Source organism: Corvus hawaiiensis, chromosome 5, assembly GCF_020740725.1.
Source record: "Corvus hawaiiensis isolate bCorHaw1 chromosome 5, bCorHaw1.pri.cur, whole genome shotgun sequence".
Lineage (NCBI taxonomy): Eukaryota > Metazoa > Chordata > Aves > Passeriformes > Corvidae > Corvus > Corvus hawaiiensis.
The window spans coordinates 74,674,285-74,700,575 of NC_063217.1; the positions used below are offsets into that span (position 1 = coordinate 74,674,285).

The following is a 26,291-nucleotide window of genomic DNA, read 5'->3' on the forward strand; positions in this document are numbered from 1 at the left end:
GTCTGGGGGGGGGGGGGAGGTTCATGGGAGTCTCTGAAGAGAAAGGGAGCTTTGGAGGGGCAGGAGATCCCCGTTTCCGTGGAGGTGTCTTGGGGGCACTCACACGGAGATCGCTGAGGGGAGGCCTGAGTGGGACGGCCGTGCCCGGGGCCGTGAGGGGACGCCTGGGGGGGAGCCCCGCAGCTGTGAGGGAGGAGGCGGCGGCGCGGGGGCCGCTGGGGGCGATGGCGGCCGGGCGGGCCGTGTCCCCGCCCCGCGGCGCTCTCCCCGCACCCGCCCGCCCTCCGCCGCCGCTGCCATTGGGAGCCGTGCCGCGCCGAGTCCAGGCAGCCGCCGGTCCCGCTCCGCCGCCATCGCCATGAGCTTCTTGTTGTGAGTACCTGGGGGGTGTGGGGGGTCCTCTCCTCTTGCTCTGCGCCGTCCCGCCGGGCAGGGCAGCACAGCCCGCAGAGCGGCCCCGGCCGCCGCCCGCCCGCTGCCCGCCGCTCCCCGCCGGCCTGGCGCCCGCTCCGTCCGCTCTCCGCTCTCTCCCTTTGTGCCCCGGCCCCCCGGCGGCCCCGGGAGCAGCCGCCCCGCTCCGCCGGCAGGGAGCGGCGGGGCCGCCGCCGCCACGCCGTGAGGGCGTTTGGAGGGCGGGCGAGCCGGGCTTCCCCTTCCCGCACGGCTTCCCCTCACGGACGCGAGTTTGGAAACAGCCACGGATCATCAGTCCGGGGCACCTCCCCGGTGAGCTCCGCGCTGCCCGGCGAAGAAGTGTCGCTGGGTAGGCGAGAGCGGGGTCGGGGTCAAACACCCACCCGAGGGGTCTCCCTGGGCTTTTATGATATTTTCCATGCGGGTTTCTCATTTCTGGCGGGCAGAGGTTGGTGTCGTAGCGTTGTGTGCCCCAGCTGAGTTAGGAGCTGGCGTGTGGCAGTGAATCCCGGTGCAGGTGATGGGGCAGGTGGGGCTTCCCGGCTGCCGGAGCCCCGCTGAGGACCTGGCCAGGCTTTACTGCGGCAGGAAAAAGCTCCCTCAGCGGTCGGTGGCGATTCAGGTGCGCGCAGAACCCCACTTCTTTAAATTTTGCTTCGTGGGCAAAAACCGAATGAACTTTGGTCCCTCCCCTTGGAAACAAAGACGAGGTACTTGTGACAATTAACATAAACCGGTTCAGTGACCTATTAATTAAGGCGAAGATGCGCTCTAGGGAAAGAAGGGCGATCAAGGCAGCTGAAAAAGGCACCCTGGAAGAGCCAGGCTCCATTAAGGCCTTGTCCCCGCTGAGCGTTCCCGCACGCTCCGGGTTCCGTGCAGCAGCTCGTGGGACTGTTGCCGGAATATCTGACAGTTGTTAGAGGCTTGCGCTGATAACCAGCAGATGTAAACGTAGCCTGGGTTTAGAGAAGAGACTTTATCTCAGAGCTGGAGTGTTCTAGTAAGTTGTGTTCTCATGGAGACAAATAACCCTGGCGCTGGCTTCCTCCTCAGTCCCTCCTTTGCATTTATCTTTTAACTCTGCCGTACCCAGCCCGCTCGCCCGTCGTGCTCCGTGGCCCCAGAGGGATTCTGAAAGGCACCTCTCAGCTGCGAACGGGAGGTGGGTGCAGATGATTGTCCGTGGATGGAGGCGCAGTGCTCCTAATGAGAAGCCCAGCTGTCCCCCTCCTTCGTAATTCTCAGCTGCCACGGTGGAGAAGGGGGGACAGGATTTCTAGTGTCCTGGGAGTCTGGTTTGCAAATTAGAGAGCCTCCCTCTCCATGGCATTTGGCTAACTGGGAATGGAAAAGCATGAAACCCTCCACCCTCAGTCACAGGCAATAATGAGATGCTTGTTCCTTTTTCCAGACCCTTCTGAAACCTAGGAAAGCAAACCTTTACCCCCCACCTCTGTTGTTCCAAGTGATCCTTCCGGATGAAATATAGAAATGGAAACTGGAGTTAGTGCATGACAAAGCTGCCTCAGCTGTTGTTGGCAGAGTGCTGTAGATGGCACCTAATTTGCTCATCTGCAGTCTAGAAATGTGCTTTTAAAAAGAATAAATTGAAAATATGCCCACTAGGCCTCGAGGAGACCAGGGAAACTTTCTGTGTTGCTCACATGGAGTTTTGGTGGTTTTTTTGGTTGCTTGGCTTTTTTTAGGGATCCAGAAAGTTAGCATTGCCTTTTGTCAGACTTGAATTTTGGCTTGATAAGAGTTATTGCAAGACAGTGCATGGATATCTGCAGGTTTAATAGTGGCAACTTGCATTTTGAGCTGCAACTCCCCCGTGTTTTCACGGTACTTGTAACACAGTCATCCATGGTACTTTTTCACCCCTTTGTCACTGCGCTGGTGTGGAGGTGCCAGCGGTGTTTGTCCGTGCTGCTCGCCCTGCCTCAGTGACGGTGCTGTCCTCCTGTGAGCTGAGTCACAGCTTGGGGCTCGCCGAGGACGATTGTCCTTGCGCACCGGGAAGGTTTCCTTCCTGCGTGGCAGCGAGCCTGTCGTGCAGGTTTATCGTCAGGGACTGGGCTGCAGCTTGTCAGTCTGACACCCAGCACGGTGCCAAAAGCGGTGCTCTCCTGCAGGCTTCCTTGTTGTCAAATAACAGGGGGATTGTGCTTGGATAACACAGGCTGTGTGGGGCCCCCCTTGCGCGGGCCTTGTCCGCTGACAAATCCGTGGCTATTCTTCCCTGTTGCTAGGGCCAGTGACATACAAAGCTACATGGGGGGGGAAATAAAATCAAGGGGAACCATTGTCTTCTCTGCTTATGGGGAACACTATAAAAAGACTGTCTTGTGAGGCGAGTCACTGAATTAATACAACTCGGTTTTGACAGCAATTGTTATTTTCAGCGCCGCGGTTTTCTCTTTCTGATCTGTTTCTTCCTTTCTGAAAAGACTTTATAAACCTCTCCAGTGGTTGAATAGGTTATGCCAAATCTTTAAAAGCGATTTGAAAATGGTAATTGGACTAGAAGATATCTTCAGTTCCAAAAAAAACACTGCTTGGTAAGTTCTCTCTAAAAGGAAATTACAGCACAGTTGCAGGTACTTTAGCTTACATCTCCAAGGAAAAAAATTAAAGATAGTTCTGGTGGGTGTGCCATCTGGTAACATGCTTGTGTTATCCTCCGCTGTCAAAACTTACATAAAAAAGAAGCTAGATGAAAACCATTTATTTATAAAAGGAAAAGATTCAGTTTTATTAGTGAAGTTCTGACATTGTTTTCTCTTAAAAAAAAAAAAAACCACAGAACCCCTATCTTTGGATTAGTGAATCCCTCTCCGAAGATTCCAGCACAGGGTTTTTTAAAAATGAGATTGATTTAAGTAGTTGTTGCCTGATCAGACTTGGAAGGACAAGGAGCTGCTGGAGGTGAGCGAGGGAGAGTGGCTGTTGTTGGGGGCACATGTGTTTTGTGACTGAAGGCCAAGTTAACCTGTAAACCAGACTGGGGCACGATGTGCTCTTCCTTCTCTGCCTTGTTCTACAGCACAGTGGAGCCTGGCAGCTGCTTCTGATGCTCCACATGGTTTGCTGGTTTTGGTTTTTTGGTTTGTTTTTTTTTTTTTTAATTTGAAATCATACTTTTTGTGTAAATATATGTGCAGAAGGTGTAGTGAGACATTACTTTTTTCCCCCCTTACATTTCTTGGAGATTAATATCAGAATCAGAGCTGATGGGTTTATTTCCAGATTGACAAGCAGTGTGGCCTTCCCAGTTCCTCAGGCTGCTCCTGCTCTTGGAGAACACCAGGGCTGTTTCTTGTTGTCCCTTCCTTGGCTTCCTGAGATGCTGAGTTGCTGCTGCTTGTCCAAGGAATTCCCTTCATAATGTGGGCAGTGTAGCAGTGGAGTGCTTTGTGAGTGCTCCTTCCATACTTCTGGAGATGTGTTTATCTCCTCTTGATCAAGGACTCCTGCAGAGGACCAGTAGGCACTCCTCAACTGGAATTTGCTTATGGAAAAATCAGCATGTAGGCATTTGCAAGCTGTTGGAAATGGAAATACAGCGAACATCCAGATATTTTCTCCCCTGTGCTTTAATGTATTTGTTTACTTCAGTTTTAGCTTGAGGAGCATAAGGCTACGGCAGGATCAGGGCAGGGGCTCTCCACACAGGAGTGTGTTAACATAAAATCAGCTGCTTAACCAGTACCATTAGTGATGTGTTCAGTTCCTTCTTTTTTTTTTTTTTTTTTTTTTAAAGTACAAGGATTGAGAAGTCTCTTGAGTTTTCCCTGTAAGTAAATTGGAGAGAGAACTGTAAAGCTGTTACCAGCTTCCTAAAGAATTTTTTTAAGCCTTGGTAACAGTAATTTCAAGTTTTGAGGAATGCAGAAGTGTTCCGTAGCGGTGGGGTTTAAATGGAATCAGCTCTGATGATGAACTTAAAGCGAAGTAAAATGTGGGGTTTAGGGTGTCAGATAATGAAGTGCTGCTGCCTTACCAGTGAGGCTGGAGGTAGAGAGCAAGGAAGCTGCTGCCTGGCTTTTATTTCTGCAAGAATGGGTCTGCCTCGGAGTCACAGAGCTGTGCAGACTAGTTCAGGCTGTGAGATGTCTGCACTTGGCCTGGCACTTGGAAAAACAACTTTTGCCCCTACTGCTGTGTTTCGGGAACATGTAGTAGGTGAAGTGAGTGATTGTCACTTCTGAATGTTATTAGATAGCTCCTTCTCAGATACAAACATTCGTTTGGAACAGAAAAAAAAAGCATAGGAAGAAAGGCATTGTTCAGTGTGAAAGTTGTGTTTACTACATCGCAGTGATGTCTAGTCTTAATTGCTTCCTAATTGTTTGCTTTTATGCCACGATTGTTTTCCCTTGTTTGTCCTTCCCTCTGTGTTTGCAGTGTAATCCAGCCAATGCCATTAGCTATTTGCAGGGAGGAGTGGTGGAACGTGGATCACTTTCGGGGGGGATTTGTTTGCTGGAGAGTGGCTGGGATTTTCGTCTTTATCAAATGCCTTTGTCACCTTTTAATTTTCAGATAGGTCTTTGGATTTAGGGCCTCTTCGTGGCAACAGCCGTGGGGTCACAGTTCCATCTCGCGCTGTCCTGAGAGACATGCAGTCCTTTTTCTCTTGTTGGCAAAAGGATAAACTATTAGAAGCATTTGTCCGTCAGGCAGTGGCTGGAGGGTTGCAGGAGGCTGACAGAACGAAGCTGCCTGTTTTTCTTAGAGAAGTAAATAACTGCATTAAATTTGGCCACTTTAAGTCTTCCCTCGTAAGCAGTAAGGCAGATCTTGCTGCCAGAGCTATCAATAAGCCTCTGACCCACAAATCAACCTAAACCGCAGGACATGCTTTGCGATGCTTTTAGCGTTTGTAAACTAAGCCACTTCCTATTAGAGTTGGGCTACAATGAATCTGCTGTTTGGCTTTTGTTCTTTTTTTCTTTTTTCCTCCTTTTAAATTCACAGGGAGACTGTGGTTTATAAATTCAGCTGCTATAAAATCTGTTTTCAGCTAGAAGAACTGAGTATAACTATTACTTTTCTCAGACTTGGAGAAATTGCTCTAGCCTTCATGTTTCATGACGTGGGACTGTGAGGATCCAGTGCTCTGCTTTGTCATCTGTGTATACGGATCTCTCAGATGCTTTCCCAGGGCACTGCTGCTTGGGTTGGTATTTTGGGGAGGGGATGGGAAAGAAGGGAATGAGAGCCGAGGATTTGCATGTATCCATGTAGCTTAAATTGGTTCCTGGAGATTAAGTTGGAAATAACTTCTAATTTCTTAGTGACCTTAGGTACAAAGCGTGGCGCATCTCAGGCGTGTTCTGTTTGATTCAAGGGTTTGCTTCCCATTTCAAATCCTTACCCTGAGTCAGCAGTCAGTCAGTTCGCGTGGAGGAGACAGTAATTTTGTGTGCCAGTCCCACCCTGTGAATCCATGAAGGTAACAGTAGTTTTTGCCTTGCAAATGAATTTTGATACTTTTAAAAGCAGTCCATGGAAGCAAATTTACTCACTCTTCTTGTGTCTTTTTTCACCTCTGAAATCCAGCTGTGGCCTTAGCTTCTTGTCCCAGCTTTCCTTCTGGCTTTTTTTGGTGTGTGAAGACACTTCTACCTTGTTCACCCTCTGTTCTTTCTCTTCCTTCTCCAGTTCACAGCTGATCCTTGACAGGAATCCATTCCTCTTGGTATTCTTAGATACCTGAAGAGATCCAGCCCATATTTCACTTGAGTTTTAGTTGAGGTTTGCTTGGGGTTTGTTTGTTCGTTGGTTTTTGCTTTTTGTTGTTGTCTGTCCTTGCACCACCTCATCTTCCAGTGTGGTCACTTGCCTCTGGGGTTAATTGCTTGTGTCCTTGAGATGCTGACGTACAAAATCTTAATCCCTTCCTCACTGAAGGAGAGCAACTTGCAGATAAGGACTCATAATGCCTGGATTTGTTGTCTTTATCACAAGTCTAATTCCTTTTTTTATGACAAAGAGAACAAATGAGCTTAAATAAGCTTTGATAAATTCCTCTCTTGCTAAAAATTGAGACAACTGTTTTTTGATACAGAAATAATTTCAACCTAAACAATGATTGGGTGGGTTCACTATGTTGACCTTAATGAAATAACCCTTATTTTGTTTTGGTAGCTGGTGCTTTAATTGTGTTTTTACCAACTTCAGTAGCACAGTCCTGGTTTTGCTTGAATGATTAGTTGTTTTAGGGACCTGCTCAGTGTTCTCGATCCAGGGATCAAAATGGCATTACTTTGTCTTTTACTTTATGGCCACAAAATACTGCTTTTTCAAATGCTGAGGTGTACCTTTCAGGAAAAACAGCATCTCTAATGTCCTATTATTAACTTTTGTGGTTAACAGCTCTTCTTAAAATTTCTTGCTGCAATAGAAATGGAAAATAGTAAAAGCCTGTGTATTTAAATTCATAGAACAGTTAACTGACTTTGAGCTCAACTGTCAAATGGTCAAGTTTAAATAATTTCAAAAGAAGCGTGCTCCTGTGTATGTGGGAGCGGTCGTTCCCTCTGAGGTGCTTCAGGAAGGTGGGTTTTCCTGATAAGATACTTCGGAAGAGATAAGCAAGTTTTCCTGAAGATAGTTACATGTGGCACATACAGGATTTTATTAAATGTGGGGGATGTGTAAGAAATACTTGGGGGTGAGATAATGCAGTGTATTTTTGGAAAGCTCTTAGATTATTCATTGCTGCCTCCTGTCCGTTCCTTCTTCCTGTTGTTCTCTGTGTCATTTCTTGCCTCTAATGATTGTTAGTGCCTGGATCCAGGCCCCGTTTTGCCTATTAATCCAAGTGTAAGTGTAATCTTCCGTCTCTGTTTGAGATTTTCTGTTGGGAAGTTGCCGAGTATTTGTCCTTTACCACATTCCTAGACTCAGCCTGTGTTGTGTGGGGGTTACAGTAAAGGGCAACCTTTTATACAATGCTAAATGACTCTTTCCCCATGAAAATTTAGTTAAATTTCTCCTTTAACTGCCCGTTCCCTAAGCACATTAAGAGATGGTTCTTTTTGTTGTGTTTAAAACGATTGAAGACTGTCTTGAACTCTTCAGTTAAGTCTTTTTTTTGCTTCCTTTAAAATGCCCTGATGCGATTTCTTAGGTTGTATGACTAGATTTGCTGTAGTCATTCATTAAGCATTGGTTTCCAAAAGCACTGATCAGCATTTTGGGAAGCCATCCATGCTCTGAGGCATGTTCTCCAAACACTATATTTGGTGTACAAGTAAGGATCTAATTTGATGCCAGAGCCAAGCTTTTATTACTGCAATTTATCACCCTCAGTGGGTTGTAGATGGCTTTCTGCAAAGCTCTGCTTCCTACTTGTAAATGTATTTACAGGGTGTGACTGTTAGCAGCAGTTTGGGATGCAGAGGGCATTAGTCATGTACAGACAGATAATTCAGCTGAATGTAAGGAAATCTTCGTGGCAGGAGGACCAGTTTGCTGTGGAAAGCAGTGGACACCTTTTGTGTGGGACAGTTCTCTGTGTTTATCACGTGGAAGAAGTGCTGGAGTAAAGCAATCACAGGTAGGCAAGCACTGTTCATCACCTGTTTTATTTCTTGGACATGCTCCTCCTTTGCCTCCTGCCCCAGCATCCGGGGGATGCTTTATGGGACTGGAGCATGTGAGGCTGCCGGAGGCAGTCTGGAGCTCTCCAGGCCACTTCAGGATAGTCTCAGTTACTTGGGGAAAGATCGTGAACTCCTTCATGCCTACTTAAATGGTTCAGTAAACCTTCTTTCTTTGTGAACACTACCAGGGCCCTTTTTTGGAACACCATCCAGTGTGTCACTGAAAGGAGCAACCCAGACTTGGAGCTTTATGTATTTCCTTGTATTTCTTTTATCATTGGCTCAGTTTTATATATGGGAAAGGGTAGGTTTTACAAAAGAAAGTGCAGTTGTGTCCACTGAATGGTGTATTAGGTACATTCCTGCAGTAAAGAACCTTTGTGGAAACTAAACTTGGAAACATAACTGGGTGAAGTTCTGACTTGAGTTGGAGTGCGCGCTGTGCCCTCCCTTTTGAGCGAGCTGATACTAATTGACAGAAACAAGGGTTTCCTGAGAAAAGAGGGGAACATTGGTGAGGAAATAGTGCTGTTTAGCTTGCAGGGAGCTTACTTAGGGACCAAAATGTTCAAAATACTGAACTCCATCTCCCAGGAAAAAACAAAGCCATTGGAAAAGAAGGAATACTTCATGTTTACCTTCTTCAAAGCTCCAGTAGCCCACCCTTTTAAAGAAGTACTATGTGACTATTAGGATATTAGAAGAAATAACTCTAGTTTCGATTATTCCTTACAGTTCCATGAGGTGTGTGTTTGTATGTACACAGTAAATGTTAGTATTGAAATAGTTGAGGAACCTAGGTCTGATTGAAAGGTCCCAACAGAACAGCCAAGAGGAGTGCTCACCTTTATTAAAAATATCGAGTCTGCTGGTAGTAAGCTTGAAATTTTGTGGGTGAAGACAGCGTTGTGTTTGCCTCAGAGTAGTCAGTGGATTCCTGGGAGTGTGCAACAAAATGTTTGGGATAGTCTTCATTCCTCTCATGCAACAGGATTTCAGATGGACGTCAGGAAGAGGAGAACATGTGGAGAGGTACTTGGGTCTCTGCTGCAAGCTTCTTTGTTGCCAGTCGGAGTGAAAATGTGTTTCAAGTTTGGTGGTGTTAAAGCTCTCAGAAAAAGTCCGTGAGAAACTCGGGAGCAGCAGTGCAGTGACATCCACAAAGCACACACAGTAAGCATTTTGGGAAGCTGCAGGTTTTGTGCCACGGACCTGTTCCAGTTCCTGCACTGTCCCCCTGTCTGCCTGCCTGTCTCTGCAAGTCAGGAGGGCACGATTGCCTGGAAGACTGATCGCAGCTTTTCTGTGGTGGATACTGCTGTGTACTGCTGTTGGTGGCTCTGGCCTGCCCCTCTCTGTTAGTCCTGCAGGGAACGAGGCAGGAGAGGTTGAGTCACTTCCGCAACCGTTGGCTGCCTTGGGAGTAGTTCAGTTGTGTTTGGAGTGCACAGACAGGGCTCTGGTAGTATCCAGTGAGGGCAACTGTGACTTGCTTTGTTTATTTTGAGGATTTTCCAGGAGATGAAAGTATTAAATGAATGCGTTGTAAATGAAACAAGGGAATTTATTTTGGTTGTGAGCATAGCAAACTGATGATGATTTCCCGGTCATGGGATGGGGTTCTGGATACTTGCTTGTTCCTTGCACTGGGAATTGCAGTTACTTGGCAGAAGGGTTGCATCCAAGTGGGTAAACAGCAGGAACACCATTGGGTGGGGTTGTAGCAGACACGAGTGCTGTAGCATAGCACCTCCCCCTTGTTTACAGGCACTTTCTCAGCCTGCAGACGGAAAACGGAGGCAGAGGGAAGCGTAGGTGCCTGGCTTGGCTGGAAAAGAGGCTGTGGCCACCTAACATCCGTGTGGATTTGGCACGGTGTGCCGCTGCAGGGGAGTCAGGGCACAGGGAACAGGGACGCGGCCGCTCTCCAAACACCAGACACTCGTCCCCTGTTCACAGCTCAGCCAGCAAACGTTTCCCTTCAGGTGTGTGCTGGTGCACATCAGAGTTGTGCTGGACCAATCCCACACTGGCTCAAAGTCACTGAGTCTAAACTGTGTATGTATAGGAGAGAAAAATGCATTTTAAGAATGTGGATGCGTACAGGTTATGTCAGCTTTGACACTGAGGGGGTGGTGGCTGGGGCAAGCAAAAGCAAAACTGTTCCTTAAGGCTACCTTAAATAACTTTCTCTTTCCTGGATGTGAATCATCTGATAAACGTCTGCTCTTTTAACGTGTCCAGTCTTGTGTATAATGGGACCTGTGTTTTTTAAGAGTTGTTCGTGAGATTGTGCCTTTTTCATCTGCCATCCTGTAGGGAACTTCAGTCTGTGAAGACAGCCTTTTTTCCTAGAAGGGGAAGCCAGATTTCAGTCCCCACCCTGATGGGTAGAGAATGAAAAACCTCACAGAAACACTGATTTCTCTGTCAGTACTCCAGTGGAAGGAGGCACCGTTTCAAATCAGTTGTGATGATAATGGTCACCATACCCCTTGAGAAGCATCTTCGGATTCAAAAGCCTGCAGAGAATTGAAGTTACTCTGTGGTATAGCTAATAAACAATAAACCCCATGTATTCTGTTCCTACAGGAATGACCATGTGTCTGGGGAAATTTTTCAAGTCAATGCTACTGATTGCTCCTTAAACAAACCAAAACAAAAGCTCTAGGCCTGGAATTGCTTTCTAACCATTGCCTTACTTTCTGGGAGAGCAACTGTGTTGTGAGAGGAGCTGGCAGCTCCTAACTGCTTCCCAGACCTGCTGCATGGAATGCATCCTGAATTCTTGCCTTGCTTTTGTTACCTGCAGATTCAAGTGACTGGACTGAGGCAGCCTTACTTCAATGAATGGGAATTGGATTGGAAAAAGTTGACTTTTTGGTGCTGTAAGAGCTGAAGGAAGCAACGCTTTGCTCTCACGCTCTCTTCAGAACAGAAATGTTGTGACTATTCAGTTTTATAAATAGAAGTGCTCAAGTTCAGTCTCATCAGTGCAGATTTTGAACATGTTCAGCTTAATTTTACCTGCTGTCCTTCTGATGCTGTGGTTGTCACAGGGAAAACCTGTTCAAAGGCTGCAGCTATTGATTTCATTGCCAAAAAGTAGCTTGAGCTTTTATTTTAATTTCTATGTTGACGTGTTGGCTGGTGGAAACAAACACGATCTTACTCTGATGTTTCTATTCTTAGCAGGATGTTATCATTTGAAGGCCTGTATTATTGTTTAAAGGCTGGAAATGTTTGCTTTTCTGGAATTTGGGTCTCGTCTTAGAGTGTTTCTGTGTTTAAAAAGAGGCACAGCAGGAGAAGGGAGACAGAGAAGTGCAGAGCTAAAACTTGGAGGCTTCTCTGGTAAACTCACTCGTTGGCCTGTGGCGGTGAGTTGCTGCCTCAGTTTCCCTGTGTAACGAGACACTAATGATCCCTACTTCAAAGATACTTTGTGAGGATTAATTAATGCTTATAAGGGGGTTTGAAGATGAAAAAGCAGGAGTTAACACAGGACAAGTTTCTATGCCCTGGTTAAATGTTCTGAGAACTGTCTTGAGTTCAGCTTTTTGAGAATCTCTTGAGCGTTTCCAAATATTTCGAAGGGCTTATTTCAGCCTGGCCATGGTGGTGATGGTACAGCTGTAACCAACTCCTCCAGGAGTTGGTTACTCACTCCTTACCCCAAGGAAAGGGGCCTCAGCATTATGGAGCAGTTAGAGGAATGTAGGTGGCAGGTGTAGGGTGAAAATGCTGCCATTGCACAGTAGGTGAGAGCCTGGTGTTAGTTGTGTGGTGAGAACAAGCTGTGAAGGGTTAACTTTTATGGATAAGAAGCCTAAACTTACCTGGTTTAATTCAGGTTTCCCCAAATCTGCAGCAGACTTGGTGGAAATAGATAAAAATCTCTGCTGAGAGGCTCTGTGGACAAATGGTTGGGAATGAGGAGGTCTAAGCCAGGCCAGCCCAAGGAATTCTCCTGGGAGCAGTTACTGGGAAGTTTATCAAGAGCTGAGGCTGGATATTTAAGCTGCTTTGTGTGCAGAACATCTGCCAGTGCTGTGTTTGAAGCTGAGATGAGCTCTTGAGGCAGCGCGGGGTAAGCAAGAACACCTCAAGTTTTTCCTTTCTTCTGGAAACATCCTCTTGCCAGCCTGAGACAGAACAGCCTGCAGAACCTGCATCGCCAAACCCACGCCCTGGCAGCAGATGAGCGGCTAGAATGACAGCTTTGGAGGAAATTTGGTGTTCCTGCTTAGGAGCGCGTTGTGACGCGGCTGCGTGGGCTCGTGCCGGTGGGAAGGGCTTGCTGAGGCTCCCGCTCGGGAGCCAGCTGCCTCAGACACGGTTCCGCATTTAGCGCTGGGCCGGGCTGCAGCTGGCACTGCTGGGCTGCAGCTCCTGGAGAAACAGAAGGGCATCGTTTGCTAGAAGCGTCGGATGTGGGAGTGAAGGGAGCGAAGCGTCCTTGGAATCGCTGGAATTTCTTGAGAAATTCCTTTTCAGTTCTCCTTGAAAGGCTGCACATTGGTTGTGGCGAACAGTGGGGATGATGCAGCGGTGCTCCCCGTTTCATGACCTTTTTATGTCCAAGGAAAATGGGATCTTCATTGGTTTCTCTGTCCCCTCTCACTTATGCATTAATACGGAGGAAACCTCAGAGACTCTTAAAAGGAAAAGGCAGGTGCTGCCTACTACCTTGGAGCATTTTAAAACCTCGACAGAAATGGTGAATTCCATTATGGAATGTAGCTGAAAAGAAAATGCTTTACTTGACCCGTACGTAGATGATTGTGTGTGTTGCTGGCCACCAGGCAGAACTCTTTGAAGTTACTTTTTTCACTGATTGCTGAAGGAGTTGAGGAAATAGACCTGGAACAAGACAATTTTCTGAATCTGTCATATGAAACAGATTGGCATAATAGGAAAAAATAATTATTTATTTGGTTAAATAATAGGAGAGCTTCTGAACGAATAAGGTAATTGGAATAATGTTTATTAATGCAATATTTATAACCAGACTTTCCGAGAAAAACCACATCCTATAAAGATTTTTGGCTTAGAGAGGCTGCATTAAGCTATCTCTGAGCTGTGTCTCAACGAGTGTGTTAACTGGCTTTGGTGAACTGCATAAATGCATGGAATTCTGATAATTTATTGCCAAAATTGCGGGTATTTCCATAGCACGCGACGACTACCAGGCTGCACTTATCCTAATTACTTTTCCTTTTGGATGCCTGCCTGCCTGCCTTTCGTGTTGAGACCGTTTCCTGCTGTCTTAGGGTGGCTGTGCTGCATTTGAGAAGCAGAGATCAGAAAGGTGTTGGAGGCAAAGATGGAATGGCTTATTTAGAGTAGTAGATGACTCTGTTTTTACGGCTTTTGGCAGCTTATGGGAAGAAACCCCCTGTTTCTGTGAAGGGGGGAGCAGGGATTAAATGCTACCTAAAGCTTTTTCCAACCTGTTGCATTTTCTGCTTCCTTGACCATGGGGATCTCTGCAGGGTATTCAGCAGATCTGCAGTGACTTGGTTTGTTGTGTGGCAAACTCATGAGCTGGGGTGGGTACGGTGAATTGCTACCCAGAGTTTCTCAGAATAAACTACTTATTTAGGGAATTCCTTCTCACTCCTTTCCTCATGCCCTGTGTCCAAACCCTGGTCCCTTTGTTGGGCTTGCTCTTTGTGCTAAAATACAGTTTCTTGGGTTAGTTATTTCATAAGCTTTTTCCAGGTTGCATTTAGCTTGTACTGGGTTCCTTCTGCTTACACTGACACATGTGGAAAGATAATGATCCCAGTCTCTTCTGCTTTCCACATGTTTTAGGTTGTATTTTCACTCCCTGTGTTAGCAAAGCGCCTCTAAAGTGGCTGTGTTCCTGCAAAGAAAACAATTGGGTTTAAGTAAAGTAGTCAGTCAAGAGATTCGGGGGTTTTGTTTGTTGGGTTTTTTCAGTTTCATCTTTCTTCAGAGCTGGTTTGAGCCTGGCCTGGCACCAGATGCAGGTGGCTGGAGGGGTGGGAGGTGACGGCAACTCCCTGAGCCACAGAAGCTTCTCACTCCCACTGGGAGGCAATTATTTTATTCAGGATTTGTGTCTGGTATCCTGGGTTAGGGTGAGGTGCAGATGACTGGGAGCATTAGAAGTGTCCTGTAATAGAATAGACGGGAGCAGGATGTTCCCTCCTTCTCCTTCTGGGTCCCAGTTTGATTTAGCAGCTGGCTGCACTGGTGTTGGTTGGGTGTCCATGTGAGTGTACACAGCTGTACAGCTGTACCATCCCAGGATCCCTGAAGTCCAGCCAAGCACTTCTTCACAACACCCAGGACCCAGGATTACCGCAGAGGCCTGCAGGAAGGGGAGGATGCTGCTGCTCCTTTGGAGCCCGGGAGAGTCAGAGCAGCTCTGGGACCATAGAACAGAATCACAGAATCCCAGGATGGTTTGTGTTAGAAGTGACCTCAAAGCCCATCTGGTTCCAACTCCCTGCCATGGGCAGGGACACCTTCCACTAGCCCAGGTTGCTCCAAGCCCCCTCCAGCCTGGCCTTGGACACTTCCAGGGATCCAGGGGCAGCCGCAGCTTCTCTGGGCACCCTGTGCCAGGGCCTCCCCACCCTCATGGGGGAGAATGTCTTCCAAAGTAAAGGATTTCTTCCTAGATTAAAGAGAGACAACCCTTGCACCCCACCAAAAAAAAAAAAAATCTATTTGGTCCTTAGAGAGATGGTGAAACATTGGCCAAAGAAACGAGATCTGGATAATATTTGTAATGAAAATTGTACTGTCTGGGTTTCACATCTTTCCACTTGCATTGGAATTCAGAGCTCAGTTTGCCTGTTCTGACAAAAGTCTTTTCTCAGCTCATATATGAGAATACTCACAAATATTGGCTCCTTTGAAACTTCTCTGCAAATATTTAATTCTACACGTGATGTTTTTGACATGTTAGGGGTTCATGTGCCATCCAGCTCGCTGCTGTGGTTTAAAATTCAAATGTCTAAACGTTTTTTTCTACGTCAGTCCACATTTTTCCAAACAAAATTATAGGTATGAAAGTGATTAGGTCAGAAAATGGTTTAAAAAAAGTCAGAATACCAGTTTCTTTAGCACCTCAGTTTTTGGTAAATACCCTGTTGCAACATGAAAATGTGAGGGGGTAAAGTATTTAATGTTGATCTTGTCCTTACCTGGGACCGGTCTGCTTGTTTCCTTTTTGCTTCCTGTTCCAAAAGGTCTCTAAATATTTCCTCTCTCCTTTGCAGTGGTAGTCGCTCTTCCAAAACCTTCAAACCAAAGAAGAATATTCCCGAGGGGTCTCACCAGTACGAGCTGCTAAAACATGCCGAGGCCACGCTGGGAAGTGGCAATCTCCGGATGGCTGTGATGCTTCCAGAAGGGGAAGACTTAAATGAATGGGTTGCAGTTAACAGTGAGTTGCTGGCCTTTTCTTCGTCATGGGGGTTTTGAAGGTGGGCTGACACCTGTGGGAGGACAGCCGTGCGTCTCCTTCTATTCCTGGAGAGAAGGGGGGTCGGGAGACCTTGCTCTCGACAGCTCCCTGACAGGAGGGTGCAGCTGGGTGGGGGTCAGGCCTTGCTCCCAGGGAACAGGGACAGGGTGACTGGAAACAGCCTCAAGGTTCAGCTTGGACATCAGGAAGAATTCCTTCATGGAAAATGTTGTCAAGCATTGGAGGTGTTTGAGTCCCCATCCCTGGAGATGTCCAAGCAACAACTGGACGTGGCACTCAGTGCTCTGGTCTGGGTGAGAAGGTGGGGATCAGCCACAGGTTGGACTTGATGATCTCAGAGAGGTTTTTTCCATCCTAAATGATTCCGTGATTCTAACGGGGTTTGTAGTTTTCGTAAAGTTAGTTCCTTTTGTTCTACCAAGTTTTGAGCCTTTGCTCTGGTAAGTCTCTGATGTCATTCTTTTAACTTCCTCTAAAGCTGTGTGTCCAAACTCTCTGCTTTCAGGCCAACCAACGATGCCTAAATGAGTGTTTTCTGATTGCTTGAGCTTGTTTCCTCCTCCTTCCTCTCCCTGCTGCATGAATTTTGCCCTATGCTCCCAAAGAATGGATTCTCCGATTGCACTCCGTAGCCCGTGCAGTTTTGGCTGCCACAAGCTCTGTGCCCTGTCTGGGTGCTTCCTCATCTTTTGCCTCTCAGCCCTGATGTGCTCCAGTGGTGGTACGGGGTTGATGGCGCACTGCAGGAGAAATTATGCTTGAGCTAAATGTTCTCTGCTTGTTTCTGTGGTTCTGCCTTTTTTCTTCTTGCTCTTTGAGATGTTTGGGAAGTGAAACCATCACACTGACTTCCACCTTCCTGTTCCCAAGCAGCCACGCAGTGCTCTGCTGCTCCACTTGCCGCTGCTACCAGGGCAGGCTGGAATTGCTGACACCATCCTTTGCAAAAGTTAATTCACACTGCCTTGCAAAACTGTCTAGAGAAAAAGCCAGCCCGCTTGTGTGAGTAAGCATTACTAAAGATGCTTCATGTATTGCTGGCATCCTTCCCTTTTGGTGGTTCCTTCACTCCCGTGTCTCTGCTTTCCTGCGTGGCAGCAGTTTTTCCCCTTCCCAAATGACTTAAGTGCTGAGTTAGCTATAATGAAATTGTAGCTGTGTAATTAAAGAGTGAGCTGATGATGTGCTCCCTTCCCTGAGCATCCCTGCACCACACCAAGCACCAGTGGTAGCTGTGAGCCCCTTCTGCTCACTGAGAGGTCTCACGAGGAGACAAAATGTGTGACTTCAAGTCATTGCTTTTACCCTTCTTGACCTGAGAACACAAAACCAAACGTGCTCTGCCCTGCTACTTCTTGCTCAGCTCTCAGCCTGACTGGTGTCTTAGGGAATGACTTGATGTGCCTGTGAATTTTGAGACTTCCAAGTGTGGGATTTGCCATAATCAGTCATTTTGTTGGAGCCTGTGTGGGTTTTCTGAACATGCCTGCCTCGAAGCAAACAGTGGGCTGTGGTTTCTGCTGGGAGCAGGGAATGGAAACTTAATTAACAGTTCTTGTGGGCACTTGAGCAGCGAGAGCTGGTGTCCTGCATCTGCTGAGCAGTAGCTGTGACTTGCTGCTGTGACGTTTGTCTAATCTTGGCTGTTTATTCTCTGAAAGATAGCTGCAGATAACGTGGATTTTATAAACTGATTGCAGTGACCGCAGTTCCTTGTGACAGAACCTGCTGTTAGTTATTGAAAAAGAATCTTTTTTTCAAAGAGCTTGGAGTAATTAACTAAAAAAGCAACTATAATACTAGGGCTAGAGGGGGTATTTGGAAGAAATTCTTCCCTGTGAGGGTGGGGAGGCCCTGGCACAGGTTGCCCAGAGAGGCTGTGGCTGTCCCTGAATCCCTGGAAGTGTCCAAGGCCGGGTTGGATGGGGCTTGGAGGAACCTGGGCTAGTGGAAGGTGTCCCTGCCCATGGCAGGGGCTGGAATGGATGGGCTTTAAATACCCTTCCCACTGAAGCAGTCTGGGATTCTGTGAAATGTTCTTGGGAAAGGTGGGCCTTTGGAATACAAAGCCTGAAGGAAGTCACTGTCACCTAACGAGTACCTGCTCTCTCTAGTTCAAAAGTTTACGCTGAAAATCTTTCTTTTATTCCACACTTGCCAGTAGAATTTGGGATTGTAATAAAATGCACTAAACTTTCAGAAAAGGAAATAACTAGGATTTCTCTTTCCTTTTTCTTTTTCCAACTGAAGATTTTGCTGCAGTGAACAATTAAATAGTTCTTGCTGGAGGCTGTTCCAGAAAGTTGGTGGTTGCATTCTGCATCTCCTTTATAATGGATCTTAAAAAAGCAACAACAATGAAGTTTTTTCCTAAAAGCCGTTCCAGAACCCATGCTTTACAGTCCGGGCTGTAGGAATCTTGTCCTGCAGAGTGCTAATGGATGGTTTCCGTGCTTTTCAGCTGTTGACTTCTTCAATCAGATCAATATGCTCTATGGAACCATCACGGACTTCTGCACAGAGGAGAGCTGCCCAGTGATGTCTGCTGGCCCAAAGTAAGAGCATGTTTTTACACGCTGTTGACTGGGTGCAGTTTTTGAGATGATTTGTCATTTGAAAACTTGAGACTAGCTGAGATGAGTGCCAGAGTTGTGGGTAGAAAGGATGTGAAAGAGAAGAAGGATTTGAATTTATTTTAAGGGGATGGGGAATGGAAAGTTAGTTTTTTTGGCCTGTGTTTATATTTGTTTGGTGTTCGTTTATTTTTTTCCTTTAACCTGGGAAGTAAATTTATTATCAAAATTATTTCCTCCCCCCCTTCTTCTTTTTTCTGAAACAGTAATGAGGGCTTCTTAAATGAAGATTTAAAGTTTTTATATGCAGGCATTCCATTAGGGCTTACCAAAATCTTCCTTGTAGATATTGTAGAAATATTAGATGTCTGGATAAGAATCCCCTACCCTGTGGCCTTCTTGGATTCTTCCTTATGCTTTTGTTGAGACGTCCAGTGTTTGTGCTTTTTCCTGCTCTCTAATTCAGTTTGTTGTTTTGGTCTGGCTCCGGACTGATCCTGGCACCTCAGCTAAATGTTAATATTTGTCCTACATCAACAGCACTTAAATCTTGGTATTAGAGCAGTACTGGGTGGTGAGAAATCCTGATTTTTCGTAAATCCAGACACATGGTCCATTTGGTGTGTCTGGGATTTTTGCATGTGTCCTTAGATGCAATTTTAAAATGCTTTCAGACCCTCTGATTTGTTGCCGTTAATAAAACGGGATTTTTTTTGTCCCGTTGTGAGCAGCACCTTCATAATCTCTCATCAAATTTTTTTATGGTGTAAATGTTCTCCCAGTAGTTGTTCTGACAAAACTGAATTTGCTAAACAAATCGAGAAGACAGATTTATCAGATGCAGCTAAGCTTTGCATAAAACCGCGTATGTGATCTGTAACACACAAACCCTGTGGTTCACTTGGGAGCTGGTATTGTCAGACTCCCCGTGTTAGGTGTGTTTGGGGTTTTTAAGCAATATCTTTCCAAAATTATCCACCATCTGGGCTGGTGTCAGCTGCGTTCTCCAAGCCAGGCAAAGTACCTGTTCCATTCTGAATTTCACGAGGACTTGTTTCTGCCTGGTTGTGTACGTAGTCTAGCAGTTTTCTTAACCATGGAATCAGAATCCCAGACCAGTCTGGATTGGAAGGGACCTTAAGGCTCATCTTGTTCCAGCCCCCCGCCATGGGCAGGGACACCTTGCACCTGACCAGATTGCTCCAAACCTCTTCTTTTAGCTGGAAGACACTTCAGATCAGTTTCCAGATTTGTAATAGCATTCCTAGGAACCTTCCTGTGTCTGTAGAACAGCCATAATTTGGGATCTCTGGCGAGAGCTAACCTAGTTTGGTTTTCAGCTATGCAAAATTTTGTAAGAATATTTTCAAATGTGAAGAAATTCCCTAAATTGGAGGGTGTGATGCGTGTGGCTGGCAGCTGCTGCAGATGTTGAGTGTTTCCAGTTGCTGTGGCAGCGTGGCTGAAGTTTGAGAAGGCCTGCAGGAGGCAATGGAGCAGAATTGCAGTGGGGAGGCCGGGTGAGGAGCGGGCGATGGTGACGTGGAGCACTCGGACCTTGGTTCCGAGGAAGGGCAGTGGGCGGGCGTGAGAGCAGGGGGAGCAGGAAGAGCAGCCTTCCAGGCCGATCAGGGGTGATTCACTGGTGCTAAAGGCCACGTTGTCCCCCCCCAGGTACGAGTACCACTGGGCAGATGGCACAAACATAAAGAAACCCATCAAGTGCTCTGCACCAAAGTACATCGATTACCTGATGACCTGGGTCCAGGACCAGCTGGATGACGAAACGCTATTTCCTTCTAAAATAGGTAAGTGAGTAACTGCAGCTGAACAGTGCACTCGGGTTCCACTTGTACAGGAACACGCCAGTGCTTGAGCATAAAAGGTCTCCTTAGTGGCGGATGTGTAGGGCAGGTTCAGAAGGCTACATTATCTCTCTAAACACATTTATCTTTAAAGATATGTTGTAATACATGAACTCTGAACCACTCCTAATAAACACCTGTCACGATTCTGGATGCAGGAAGTACCATTTCTATCTAATAACTGACTCTGTTCGTCGAGTCTGGTGTTTTATTCATTTTGAACAGTTAGTTGTTTCTTTAGAAATAAAGCAGACAGTCTCAGACCCTTATAACTAGTAACTGGCAGCTTTTTGTCCCAGAAGAGATGTTTAGGTGTCATGAGGAACTTTCAGGCCTTATCTCCAAAGAAGCTGAATTGCAGCTTTGATCTTAAGTTAATGATTTTCTTTTTTTTGCTTGTTTCTTTTCAAGTGAAGATGAAAAATAGATGTTTTAAAGAGGTTTCTTTCAGAAAAGCAGGAGGGAAATAATGACCAACCAACAGTTTGGAGAAGATAACAGGGGAGATCTCTTAGTTGCTCTAATTTTGTGAATAGTTTCTGAAGTTTTTGATACATTTTCATTAAGCTTCTTCAGAGAAACCGTGCCTTCAGAGAGAGACTTAGAGACCACAAACTAGCCAGCTGAGTATGAATTTCCCGTGTGCTGCAGCAGCCAGAGGAGGACATGGGCTGTACATGTGTGCAGGGCAGGCTGAAGCAGGAACATGAAAACATTATTGGTGGGACCTGAAACCATTGGTGGGGTCTTGACTGGCCTCAGAGCATCCAGAGCCTGGCCCTCTGGCCTTCAGACAGGACTTGAGCACTTGGAAAGGCTGCAGAAGAGCTAAGCTGACTGGGGAGACTGGTAGGTGAGGAGAAGCTAGACAGGTTTCCTCTTTTTAGATGGTTGATACATATCTTCTTTTAGCCTGGGCAAGTGACAGCTAGAGAGTTCATTGCTCCCGGGAGCCGGTTGCTGTTTCCCAGCCGATGTTAATACGACCTGTGCAGTGACAAAGGTCTGCTGTTGAAACTGATTTCACCTGTCCTGGGTTGTAGTGGCTTTCAAAACAGACAAACGTGGTCTGGGAGTTGAAGAATAAGCCATCTGTTTTCTTCTTTCCAGGCGTACCATTCCCAAAGAATTTCATGTCAGTGGCCAAGACAATTCTCAAGCGTCTCTTCAGAGTTTATGCTCACATCTACCACCAGCACTTTGACCCGGTGATCCAGCTGCAGGAAGAGGCACACCTTAACACTTCTTTCAAGCACTTTATATTTTTTGTTCAGGTAAGGACATTGCAAACAGTGTGCTTGCTTCAAAGCTGCATTGCCCCCCTTCCCTTGTGGAAAAAAACCAGCATCTTCTTGAGTTCCCTTCCTTTAAGTGGGGGGAGAAAGCTTCAGGCAGTGGAACACCGCTGTTCAGCGAGTGGCAGACGGGCAGGGGAGGCTGTAGTGGCTGAGGCTGGCCTTGGAGAGCTGACTGCCAAATGAATTCTGGCCAAATAAGGCTTCTCACCTGAGCTGTACGTACAAACCTCTGTATGTGTCTCTTTCTCCTCGTCCCCGTTACAGGAATTCAACCTTATTGATAGAAGAGAACTTGCACCACTTCAAGAACTGATTGAAAAACTCACCTCGAAGGACAGATAAAAGGAAGAGGACTTCTTGAAGTCACTTGTTTCTTTAAGCGAGCGTGTGGTATTTGTTTTTTGTTAATTTGTTGGTTTTTTTTTTTAAAAAAAAAAAACAAAACAACCCCCCTGTGCTGTTACCAGTGACAGCTGAGATCTACTTTCTGTGCTTTTATTAGGGGAAGTCTTTTCTCTGTTAGTGACATGTGGTAAATAGCTTTTTTTTATTATTATTTTATTGTTGTTACTCATTGTGGAATTTCTAGCAGGTGCTGAGTGTTTATAAAGGAAACATGCTTGGTTGGGGGATTGACTCTGCTGGTGGATGGGTTCTTGTGTTGTGTCAGTGGTAGCCCATTCTCATGAAGTCCCTGCAAGACTTGCTTACATTCTCTAAGTGCCTTGGCAGACTCACTTCTGAGGTGCAAAGCACATACAATACTGAACATTGCTGGAAACAGAAAATATGTACTAACACCCAGACACTTACTGATACTTGTTTTAAAAATATGTATCTATGCTTACAAAAAAAAAAAAAAAAAAAAGCCATAACTTGCTGAAATCAATGATCTCCAGCTTTTAATACAGATATTTGTCTTATTTTTTTAGAGATGAATATAGAATTTTTCAAAACTAGATTATTTCTTACAAAGAAAAGCGAAGTTCTTGTCGCTAAAGCGAAACAGCAAAGGTGGTGTCAAAATTACACAGACCTTGTGCTTAGCAAGCAGTTCCATGTCTGCTGCCGTGGGACTTTGCATAGTTGCTTTTATTTTCTTAGCAGGAAAGCATTTGGTTGGGTCAGCCAGCTTGTTAAGTTCCCCTAGCAGTTGCCAAATGAACAGTTAGTTTGCACAAATACAGTTAGGGAAAATATTCCCTATAAAAAATTGCACTGGGATAGTAGTAAAAATAATAAGGAAAACCTGGCTTGAAAAATAACTAGTGGAAAGGTGTTTTTTAAGTGAGGAATGCAAAGCCTGGCTCTGAGGACGAGCTCTGGTGGCCAGTGTTTGCTGTTTGAGGAAACGTGTCTTGGAGGGAAGATAATTTCATGGGCTGCTTTGGAGTTCCATTGTTACCGTGGTGTTCTCCCCTGTTTAAAATCACTGTCCACTGCCAGGGAACTCCAGCTGTTGGGAAAAGCAGCAGGAACAGGTGAAGCCAAGGTGAGCACATGACAGAGAGAGAAGATGAGCTGCTGTTTTGTGCGCCTTGGCTCGGCCAAAAATGCTGAGTAAAGTTGGAAATGGTGGGCAGGAGCCTGCAAAGGAGGTGAGTGGCCATTGACACAGCCAGCAGGTAACAGCTGAGCACAGAAATGACTCGCTTGGGAGCTGCTGGGTTTGGGTGAGGCATCCTGATCTTCTGGCTTTTCCTGTGCCCCCGTCCACCCAACAGTGCAAAAGCGACCAATCTCCCAAATTCCAACTGCACGGTTTAGACACAGAGCGAGCAAGGCAGGAGCTCCGAGGTGCTGAACAGGTGATGTCTCCCGTTAAATTTCAAGGTGACTGCTTGGTTTAGTGTCATGTACCAGCAAGAAGCAAAAAGTATCAATGTGTAGAAGTGAGGATTTGCTTGGAGATAGGAGTGCAGTGGTTTGCGTTCCTGGCACACTTCTGCCCTAGGAGGGCTTAGTTCTTGTTGTTGCAGTTTTTTTCTTTTTAACAGCCAATTCTGGAAATCCAGAGGCATCTGCTGCAGTTCAGCCAGTCAGAATTGGAATGTACTGAGCATAAAAATGAGTCCTAGGTGGATAGTGCATTTTTTTTATTCAATATCTGGCAGTAGGAAGTCTTTGACCGAATAGTTTCTAGGCACGTAATAAAAGCTTGGAGATCATGATTTGCCTGACAGCTGTATGAACACATTGTTTAATTACACAACACTTGAAACTAACATCGAGGAGGTGTTTGCAGTGGTGGGGATTTAGGATCCCCGTGCTGTTTCTTTTTGCAGCTTTTCATTGTTTTGCTTCTGAAAGCTGTGGGACCAGAAGTTGATGCGTGTTTACACTCTCGGAGTAAGGGCACATGGAAATGCCACTCAATGGAATCTGGATTGAGTGAATGTGTTTATAAAATAGTGCATTTATGAGAGGAAAAGGGGGGAACACCCCCTGCCCCTCCAAAAAAAACCCCAGAGAAACAAACTCTGCACTGCTCCAGTCTCCCACTACGGACTTTGAGGGGTGACAAGCGCTCGGAGACAAAACCTTCCGGCTTTGGTCATCGGGAGCAGAAAGTGCCAGCGGGGTTACACCGGGCTGTGCTTCCAGTGCTGCCTCGGGCCTTCCAGTCTGATAGGATCCCAAATCCCTATGGTTCGTGGCGGTCTCTTGCTACCAGCATAGTGGATCTTGTCAGGGATTTGGGTGGCGACTTGGGGAGGGCACCTCCCTCGAGCTGGGAGAGGGGGCAAAGGGCCGAGTCCGTGGAGCTCAGCCACGGCTGGCAGTGCTGACAGTGCTCAAGTGGATGGATACGGGCTGTGTTGTTCAAGTTCAAGTCAGGGATACAAGTTACTCATGCAAAGAGGGAACAAAACCACCACATTCTGCTGGGCAGGTGGCTGAGGGGCGAAAACAGGTTTCGAGGGGCAGGCAGCCCATCTGCAAGTATCCAGTTTCTTTTCCTGCTTACTATGCAATGTAGAGCTTTGAACTTCTGCTTTTCCTTGGAGATAGAGAGGAGCACTGTCTTTACCCAGTCCTTAGGAACTGACCCCTCTCCCAGTGTCCCTGACCGTCAGTTAACAGGTAAGGACACCTATTTGCTGCTATGGACTCGACTTACCTTTCAGATTGTTCCTTTCTATTTCTTGCCCCTCTTCCTTTCTCCCGGGTCACCAGACACAATTTTACTATAAACACATCCTTTTTGGATAGTTGTGTTTTTCCTTGCTGCCCTGTCCTCCTTTCCTGCCTGCCAGAGTGCTGTTACTGTACATAGCCCCCCTTTTAGTTGGATTATTTAAGGAGCTGCAGCACGAACAGAGATTCCTAGCTTTTTTCTCCACCAAAACATTCCCTTTTGCGCCCAATCTCAGTGAAGTTTCCTTCACTGCTGGTAGCAGTTGTCTCTTTTTCCATCCCTCACTCCTAAAACCACTAGCAGTTTTATGGATGCCCGTTGTCTTTTCCTGGGTATCTTCTCTTTTAACATGAGACTAACATTGGTGATTTTCAGTGTTAAACCTTCTTATTTCCCTGCTTTCCCTATGGTTTCCTCTTGCCAGGTTCAGTTTGCAGCCTAGGAAAAGATCCAATTACCTTATTTTGTTGGAAGAACCAATTCCCCAAATTCTTCATAGAATATTGTATTTTTAGGGGAGATTAATTTTTTATAGCCACTAAACTATACTCATTATTTTTGTACGTTTGCAACTTGGGGACATTTTTCCGAGCCATGTCGTGGAGGGAACACTTATTTTTCATGGCTGTTTGACTGCTTAGGAATGCTGTGGTTGTGTGGTGTAGAGGCACATCCCTTGATGTGCCCTGGGAGAGAGAGAAGGATGCAATAAAAATGAGCGAGGTTTCAGTAAAAATGAACAAGGTTTCCGTAAAAGGCCATTCTTGAAGGCAAAAAGAAAAAAAAAAAAAAATCCGAAAGCGACACTAACCTTTCCTCCTTTAGAATCCTGAAATACGTGGGAGAAAATGCAGTGTAAAGCATAAAATGCAAGGAGAGAACCCTTACTGTGAGCTAACTGTGCCAATGCCGCTTCAGTTTGTAGTCACTGACGGAGATTTCAGTTTTAAATGAAAACAGCTTTTGATTAAAAAAGAGTAAGTTGAATGTCTGAAAATCCACACCGTGTTTATTTGAGAGTTGTAAATAATGTATACAGATGGTTGTATGTGATGGGGCAGAATATTTAAATCCTAGGGTTTTTTTTTTCAATAAGAAACTGAAGGCTGTTTATAAGAGAAAATAAATAGCTATGTTTGACCATGACTGTCTTTATTTCCTTCTTGGACTTGCTCCTCAATGATCTCCTACTTGTAAATAGATTCCCCCCTCCTCCTGCCCCTGTATATTGTAAACATCTCACCACGACACACCCAAGGATGTTGTTGGGCCAGGTGCAGACTCTGCTTTTGGCCCTGCCCAGCAGCACAGGTGCCTCTTTTTGGCTTTTCTTTCTTCCAAAAGCCTCCTGTGACCCCAACAGCTGGAGCGCTGCAGCTTTCCTGCCCTCCCATCCCCGATGGGGTTCTGAAGTGCCCTGCCCCGTGGTAAGTCCCTCACGCATGTGGCTGGAGGGCAGTTTGGGAAAAGGTGGTTTAAAATCTGGCTTTTACTTCCACTTTACACACAAATCTGGGGTCACGTGTGCCCCGCTGCTCATGCCCATCTCCTATGGCTCAGGATTTTCCCTGTGTTACTTGGTTCTCGGGTTTGGTGTCTGACAGGTTTTAGAGTTTCAGAGAATCCCACCACGGTTTGGTTTGGAAGGCACCTCAAAGCCCATCGCATTCCAGCCCCTGCCGTGGGCAGGGACACCTTCCACTATCCCAGGCTGCTCCAAGGCCCATCCAACCCGGCCTTGGACATCTCCAGGAATCCGGGGGCAGCCACAGCTGCTCTGGGCAGCCTGTGCCGGGGCCTCCCCACCCTCACAGGGAAGGATTCCTTTCTGAAGTAAAGAATTCCAGCCTAAAGTCAAGAATTCCTTCCTGAAGTTAAGTAGTTCTTCCTAAATATTTTCAGTAACAGCCCCCTAAATTCG

The 26,291-nt window shown here is 46.2% G+C and overlaps 1 protein-coding gene across 1 annotated transcript; it reads left to right on the forward strand.

The window, feature by feature from the left end:
• Positions 1–270: 270 nt before the first annotated feature.
• On the forward strand, positions 271–25,516 carry MOB1B (MOB kinase activator 1B). The gene is made up of 6 exons (XM_048304083.1): positions 271–372; positions 15,287–15,453; positions 17,957–18,050; positions 19,743–19,876; positions 21,044–21,207; positions 21,496–25,516. The coding sequence occupies exons 1-6, from the start codon at positions 359–361 to the stop codon at positions 21,571–21,573; spliced, it is 651 nt and encodes a 216-aa protein (XP_048160040.1). The 5' UTR covers positions 271–358; the 3' UTR covers positions 21,574–25,516.
• Positions 25,517–26,291: the final 775 nt, after the last annotated feature.

Coding starts and splice junctions, on each gene's coding strand:
- MOB1B (XM_048304083.1), top strand. Junction 15,454..17,956: donor TGAATGGGTTGCAGTTAACA/GTGAGTTGCTGG, acceptor CGTGCTTTTCAG/CTGTTGACTTCTTCAATCAG. Junction 21,208..21,495: donor ACTTTATATTTTTTGTTCAG/GTAAGGACATTG, acceptor TCCCCGTTACAG/GAATTCAACCTTATTGATAG.